Source organism: Diospyros lotus, chromosome 6, assembly GCF_014633365.1.
Source record: "Diospyros lotus cultivar Yz01 chromosome 6, ASM1463336v1, whole genome shotgun sequence".
In the NCBI taxonomy this organism is placed as follows: Eukaryota; Viridiplantae; Streptophyta; class Magnoliopsida; order Ericales; family Ebenaceae; genus Diospyros; species Diospyros lotus.
The window spans coordinates 16,283,576-16,291,756 of NC_068343.1; the positions used below are offsets into that span (position 1 = coordinate 16,283,576).

The 8,181-nt window shown below is 36.1% G+C and overlaps 1 protein-coding gene across 1 annotated transcript; it reads left to right on the forward strand.

Moving 5' to 3' along the window:
* The first annotated feature begins 348 nt into the window (after positions 1-348).
* On the forward strand, positions 349-7,398 carry LOC127804172 (14-3-3-like protein D). Its single transcript, XM_052340966.1, has 4 exons — positions 349-935; positions 4,989-5,111; positions 6,203-6,319; positions 7,226-7,398. The coding sequence occupies exons 1-4, from the start codon at positions 435-437 to the stop codon at positions 7,244-7,246; spliced, it is 762 nt and encodes a 253-aa protein (XP_052196926.1). The 5' UTR covers positions 349-434; the 3' UTR covers positions 7,247-7,398.
* The last annotated feature ends 783 nt before the right edge of the window (positions 7,399-8,181 follow it).

The following is an 8,181-nucleotide window of genomic DNA, read 5'->3' on the forward strand; positions in this document are numbered from 1 at the left end:
TCTTGATTGAGATCAGACGGAAACCCCCTGCCCGTACAGGGGGCGTGGGGGTGATGCCCCCATCATCATCTCATACATATTGGCCAGCGCTGAAATTGACTTTGAGGCGACACTGGGATAGAGATAGAGAGAGAGAGAGAGTTTTAGTGGAGTCTGACAAATACTCTCCTGTCAGTGTCAGACTAATACTCCCGCCCGCCGACTTTGAAGCCCCTGACGACGCCGTTCCCAACTATGTCATCATGCGGTCTCCGTCTATCTTAAATTACGTATTTACCCTCCCCTTTCGGCGGAAACCAAGTTGAGAGAGGGAGACTCTGCGTTGCTTGGATTAGCCGATTGGGAAGTCATTGGACATAATATATTTTAACCCCCCCGCCTACTCCTCTCTCTATCTCTCTCTGTATTCAGTTCGGAGCGATTTGCGATTTGCGATGGCGATTGTGCCGGAGAACCTGACCAGAGAGCAGTACGTGTACATGGCGAAGCTGGCAGAGCAAGCGGAGCGCTACGAGGAGATGGTCCAGTTCATGGAGAAGCTCGTAGAAGGCTGCACCGTCGCAGGCGCCCGCGAGCTCACCGTCGAGGAGCGCAACCTCCTCTCCGTCGCCTACAAGAACGTCATCGGCTCCCTCCGCGCCGCCTGGCGGATTGTGTCCTCGATCGAGCAGAAGGAGGAGGGCCGCAAGAACGACGACCACGTCCTCCTCGTCAAGGACTACAGATCCAAGGTCGAATCCGAGCTCTCCCTGGTCTGTGCCGGCATCCTCAAGCTCTTGGACTCGCATCTGATTCCCTCCGCTTCCTCCAGCGAGTCCCAGGTATTTTACTTGAAGATGAAGGGGGATTACCACCGCTACCTGGCGGAATTTAAGGTTGGGGCCGAAAGGAAGGAGGCTGCTGAGGAGACCATGCTCTCCTACAAGGCTGCCCAGGTTTAATTTATCTACTACCTTGTTCTATTTTTGTCCAATTTAAAATTCTTTCTCTAGTATTACCATTTCTCTGACTATATTGACTTTTTCGATCGTGAGATCGGGTAAGATTTGAGATTTATGCACATATGCCTCCTAAGATGCATTGCACGGTACACACGCAAGTTACTTGACAATTAATAGTCGGACGATCAGACTACGAGAGAAAATTTGAAGCTTGGACGTTGAATTTTGGATCTAGATTAATATTGAGGTTTTCTGTAGGATTGATTATCCTTATGCATGCACATGTGCAGGGTGTTCATGTATGTCGATATATGCGTAATGGATTGATTGGGGGAGTGGATAGTCGCTGTATGATTTGTTGGATGTGTACCTGGATATATCTTAAGGATGCCTACATCTATTTGTATGTGTGCATATATTAGGCTATGCGTACTTGTTTTACTTCTATGTTCTATTATTTACTCATGAGTCATGACTAAGCAAAATTCAATTTTCTGTTCTCTTGCTGTATTTTTACTTGTATTGGAATTAATAACAGTCCTGGACAGGGGAATGGGACTAGATAATCATACACAAAAGGAAAGTGGCCAGCAAGGGCCTTCCCCCTCACAGCTCCACAAAAAAGAGAAGGAAACGGAATTAAAATCATTGAAATTTTGATAAATGCTCATCTAAAAGGGGGAAAGGAAATATACAAGTACCCTTCTAAATTTGGGGGGGAGAAGAAAATACATGAAGTCATCTTATACTTCTTTTCGTAGTTTGTATATACTATGTAATTGGACGGCCCTTATGTGTTATTATGTTGTTGTTGTCTCCACTTAATGTAGCATTTTTGTATCAAGAAATGAAAGCATGAGCAATTGATAATCATAAATATTAATAACGTAAAATTTAATATACTGTTAATAACAAACAAAGCCAAAACTTGGAAGGTCAATGTATAGATGGTGGAGTGTTATTTTTTCAGCTGAGAAAGATATGTTTCTGATGAGATAATCATGCAACAATTTCTAGACATGCAATTTTCTTTTTTTGTTGTAACTTAGAAATAGATGACGGCAATATTTGTGGTTAAAGGTTGTATGTGAATTTTCTTATGTTGTGAATAAAAATCTCATTTTTTTTTGTTAAATTTGTGAATTAAAGAGAATTTTTTCTAAATTTATTTTGATATTATTTGTTGGACTTGCTTTCTAATTTGGCATTTATTTTTTATTTAATAAAGTCTTCTTTTTAAAAAATATATATATGTTGTAAAGTCACTAGTGGTTATTTAGTAATGGATTGGTGAATGAAGTACTAGAATACTTACCCAAAAAGACTCAAGGACTAGAAATAAATAAAATAGAGTTCAGAATTTAACCCTCATCTTATTTGTGATTATGTTTAGCGGGTATTGATTTTGTGGTGGGTTATAAGAAAGGGTCTTATCATTAGTTTCATTGACAAAGAATAATATCTGTCATATAGTGGAATTGGTTCAATTTGCTTGCTTATCAAGACATAATGTGTAAGTTAAATTTGTAGTGCTTGCATTAGGATGACACTAAAGATCCTATCCAATTTGAGGAAAAAATGCCTCCTATAAGACATTGCGGCTGCAGATATCTAGGCCCCTTGCTGTACTTCTCAGTACCCTAGTGTTCTTAGTGATCAAGTGTGAATAATCCTAGGTATCGAGGCATTGAATATTCATAGTTGAGAGGAAAATCTAGATTTAGTGCACTTCTTTTGGCATTCAAAGAGTCAACAAGTAGTGGATCTTTGTTTCACTCTATCTAAACCCAAGCAAGTTTATGGGCTGTTCAGTTGTGGAAAACTCCTCTAGTTTTTTGGAAAATTATTCCACAGGAAATAGAAAATTATAAAACTTATTCAAATACAAAGATTTCTTAAGTCGAAAATGGAGATTTAGAAAATACAATTCTTCACAAAAATTTTTCAAAATCATCTTATCTCCTTCTGTAACACAAGTTACAAAAAATAAAAACCTCTTTATCTCTTTTTTGAACATGTGTTCCAATTTTCTAAATTGAATTAGTTTTCATTACTTCTAACATTTGAATGCTTTTTTTGAAAATTTCTATGGAAAATGAAAACTAGAGATTTTATATAAATTTGAGATAGAAAACTGGAAAACATATTCCACAATTAAGTAGCCACATAGGCCTTGTTTACTTATGGAAAACTAGGGTAATTTTTCAGAAAATCTCTACAGAGATAGAAACTGGAAACTGTGTTCAAAACAGTTTTTTTTTTTTTTAATTGGAGAATTGAAAACAAATTTTCAGTTTTCAAAAATTGTGCTAGACTTTAGAAAACATCTTAAAGATATTCTCTACTCTTTTCCTTTATAAAACTTTCATTGTTTTCCACTTATTTCCTAGGGAAAACACACTGTTTTTCTAATTTGACCCCCCACTTTGAAACCTTGTCAACAACTTGATTTCCCTTTTGCTTCTCTTTTTTTTTTTCCCCACAGCCCTCTTCCCTTCATCTCCTTTGTTCCCAGATTCACAACCCTCTTCATCTCCTTCGTTCCCATCGTCTCCTCTTTGTTCCCCGATTCACAGCCCTCTTCATCTCCTTGGTTCCCAGATTCACAGCCCTCGTTTGTTCCCAGATTCACACCCCCTAATTATTTGACAGAAACGAATGCGTTTTCCCTTTTTCTCTGATTTCTTTAGAAATGGAAATAGAGATGAAAATTGGAGATAGAAAACAGAAAACATTCTCCACAAGTAAACAGGCCCTTAGCTTCTTGTTTGTTCTACAACATCAAGAATCAACTATGAATTGTGAGAATCTTGAAATTTTTAAAATTTCCTACATGCATCTTTCAAACCGTCTTTCCTTTGTAGGAAAGAAGAAAAATTATTAACAATAATAGTAGCACTTCATGTTAGAAAATTTCCATTTTGTTCTTTATGTCACATAAAAAACTATGCAAGGAGTCCCAAGAAAATGGATTGCACTAACCTGTGCAGATTAGTTTCTATGGATATGAAGGGGACCACCCAAAAAAAAAAATCTTGAGCCCCTAATTTTAGCAAAGAGGGAAAAACATTCCTACATGAAGGAAAATACATAAATATACACTACATTTTGAACACGATGTAATGCATTTTCAATAAAAAGTAGAAGATGATAAATGATGTATCATAGACATGTAGGAATTATGATGTTAGATTGTTGTGTTTAATTGTTTATGGAGATCTCAAAGAAGAAGCTTCTCATAAGTCACTTCTCGTGCAGATAGAGTAAAAATACAACATCAACAGTAACAGAAGCCTTAATCCCACGCTTTAATCCCACTTATGTGGGGTCGGTTAAATGAATTCTATACCTCACAGCCATCTCTATCCATGGTCAAATTTTTTGTAAGGCCATTATATTCTATTCACATTTAAGGGTTTCTACCAGGTTCTTTCTGGTGTTTCTCATCCTCTTTTGCTTCAAACTTTCTCTATTTTTCATTCACTCATCTGACATGTGCTGATGTGTATCTTATCAGTTTTCCTCTCACATGTCAAAACCAACTTAATCATTACTCCCACATCGATTTTCCTGTACATGCCACTTTAATTTTATTACTTACGATCTCATTTCAGATTCACAACCAAATTGGATTTTGTCTAAGAGACTTCATCTCTATCAGAACAGAGTTTAAGGAGTTATCTAGCATTATCTTATCCTTAAATTTAGATCTTTGTTCCTTGTTCATCATTTGACTGAAAAGATAGTTGAACCAATGGCTTGGCTGGTTAGGTTCTGGTAGCAATCTGCATGTTTGATTAATGTAGCCATGGAAGAGATTCCAACACAGATACCATCTTCCAATTAATTAGGTCCTTTTTGGGGAGCTCCTTAGGTCACAGCTATATTGCTCACATCACTGTTTTCCTTGCTTGTTTCTTACTCTGATTCTGACATGCTTGTGTTTATTCATCAAGTAAAATGGTAGCTGATTATGAATTTGTGTCCTGCTCATTGTACATAATAACCGCTATTAATAATCGTTTTTGTTTGTTTATTTCTTTGAAGGATATTGCTCTTGCTGATCTCCCTCCAACTCACCCTATTAGGTTGGGCTTAGCTCTCAACTACTCAGTTTTCTACTATGAGATTTTAAATGCATCAGAGAAAGCTTGTGGCATGGCTAAACAGGTTTGTTCCATTCCTTTTCCACTGCTAGAAGTATGTGACCTTTTCCCCTTAATTTTGCCCATGGATTGGTTGTGGGCATTGTCTCTCTTTATGAGCTCATTATTATTGTCATTGCAAGCCATAATCCTACTAAGTGGGGTTGACTGCGTGAATCTTCACTCTCTAATCTTTGTCAATAATTCTTGTTGAAAAATCCGATGATTTTTACATTGGCTGTTGTTGGCTACCGAAATGTAACCCTCCTCTTTTGTTTGGGCTTGAGATGTGATAAGGGGCACCTTCAACAATTGAAGTGTTGATGGGATTACCCAAGCCACAGCTGAAGTTTATCAACTTTATGAGATTATCCTGTAAAAAGCCTTTTTGCCCATCCATTTGGGTTGGTGTTGTGCATATGCTTCTATTTCCTATCCTTGAGATTATGTAACTGTATTCAGATAGAAACTTAGACCATAAACTGCCCATTTCTGCATTGTGAAATGAGAAAATGTTTGCAGTTACTACAATTTTTATGAGGCTAAGATGCGAGTTTCAGAAATATGTGATGCCACATGTGATATGTGGTTAGAATTATATGATTTGAAATGGATGTGGAAAAGTTCATTAATGTTAAAAGAAGAAGCTGGACACTTCCACGTCTCTGGTTTTCAGAGTAGAATCTAGGCCCCACGTGTCTTATCTAGTTATAATTCAAATTTCTGCTCTTCCTCATGCCCTTTGTTTACTTGAGTGCAGCTATATACTCCAGAGTCCATGGGTATACTTGTTCACTGTTACATTTTCCCTTTAATGTTTATCTAAGTGATTGTGTCTGTTTCCATCAAAATTTTTGAGAAAAAATAGGGAAGGTTCTCAACTTTCCATCAAAGTTTTTGATCAATCACTGTTTTCATCATTTCAGACAAATAGTGATTGATCAAAAACCATTTCCATCAAAGTTTTTTATTTTTTAAGGGGACTCCGAATGTCCCTGAATCTTAACCTAACCTAATTTGAATTCTGTCCTTTCCATTGCTGTTTGCATGTGAATGTAGCAAGAACCTGACCACCTGACATTATCAATGTTTCATCAATTATTTTTCTGTATTTAGGCCTTTGAGGAAGCCATTGCTGAGCTGGACACTTTGGGTGAGGAGTCTTACAAGGACAGTACCCTTATCATGCAACTGCTGAGGGACAATCTCACCCTCTGGACTTCAGATATGCAAGTAAGTTTACATTGCAATTAGGTGGAATTTATTCATTTTAAGCAAGATTCTAGAGTGTTTTTGGTAAATCGGATTTAGATTAGTTGTACGGCATACAGAAGCTTATAGTCTTGCTGTTCATTTTGAAGAGCAGTTACCTCACTTTCTGCCCCCAGGTTTATAGTTATAGATTCAGTATAGAGAAACAGGTGTAGAAGCTGACTTGATGTTCTGGAGGTTCTCAACTTTTTTTTCCTCGGATATTTTTCTTCTTATCATTATTATTTTCTAAATTGTTTCTGTGGGCATGACATTCGATTAATGATCACAAGTATGAATCACTTTGCCAGAAAGCCTGCTGCTAAATCAAATTAGGCCAACAGGGAACTTCACTTTCTAATTTTCTTGATAATGCAGTGCAAAGAAGCAATCCCTTGATTTTAAAGGTTTATGTGCTATAGCATTTAACAGAACTATTGCTCTCTGGATGAGAGTTTTGACATTGAGATGTACTCAGTTCCTAGTTGAAGCACATAGATCTTTGGGAACATGTGGTTCAGCATCCAAGTCAAAATGTGTGATCCTAACTTGGATAAAACATCTAAAGTTATGCTCCTAAAATGAAAAATAGGTGGTGGCAGGTGCCAGAAGAAAAGGAAGTGCTAGGAGCATATACAATTCAATGACCTCTCGAAATCTTGAGCAGAATGCCAGCTCGGATGATGTTAGGCAACATTGATATGTTGTTGTTGTTGTTACTGATTTTTGCGTTTCCCATAGTCTTGATAAAGCCATTTCAAAACGTGACTTGGTTATTATATTAATTTAAACTTCTGTAGCTATCATGAATCGTGGTTCTAAGGATCAAGTTCTATGAAATCTAAATTCATTTTGAGCTAAACTACAACTTTGTGGGGATTCATGCAGGAACAAATAGATGAGGCTTGAGCTGATGGGCCAGGTGCTCCTCAAGGGAGGTGGGCTTGAATGTCATAATTTGTGTGTAATTTGCATATATAGTTGAACATATACCTGTAGCTTGTATTCAAACTCAACTTGGTTTCAAATTCCGGATAATTTTAAGTTGCTGATTAATCCAATTCTCTCTCTCGCTCTCATATATTTTGTTTTCCTAGTTATTATTGTGTTTAAAGTTATTGGAGAACTAGAATCCATGTTGTCAATCCTTCTTAATGGATTAAATTTTGGTATTGTTACTGTTGTATTATGTTTTAAACCATAAAAATGGTATTTCTAATGTATGAGATCTCTCATTCTGTGATGTAAGGTTCAATTCATGTATGAGATTGTCTTTTTTTCATTATATGTCAATGGTCAATTTAATACAGATGTTTTTTTTTTTTTGTGTGTGTGGATCAATTGAGTACTTGAACAATTGAACTCTCAAAATTATTTCAACTTATACTACACAGTTAGTTAAAACGAATTGTTGATCAATCATGGTATGAAATTGGCTCATTTTTATTAATTTCAATATTAAATTGGTCTAAATTTTTATTTATAAGAAAATTTAAATTATTTAGCGTTTTAAGTTTTTACCATCCTAAAGAATTATTTATATGAAATATATTTTTTTCAGAATAATTTAATTTTATTTTTTTATAAATAAAACTTATAAATACTTGTTTCTATATTCACAGCAACAACAACAACATATTCAGTCTTTATCCCATTATGTGGGGTCGGTTACATGAATTCTAGACTTCCATATATTTCTTTCTATATTCACAACTAAAAAATGAAAATTTGTCAAGCTTCAAGCATAGTATGTGCTAATTTTTCGTAATTAAACTTGGATACGGATTACGAGTATAGTGGTTTGGAGAGGTTTGCATATTGATTGTGAGAGTTCGATTTAAAAA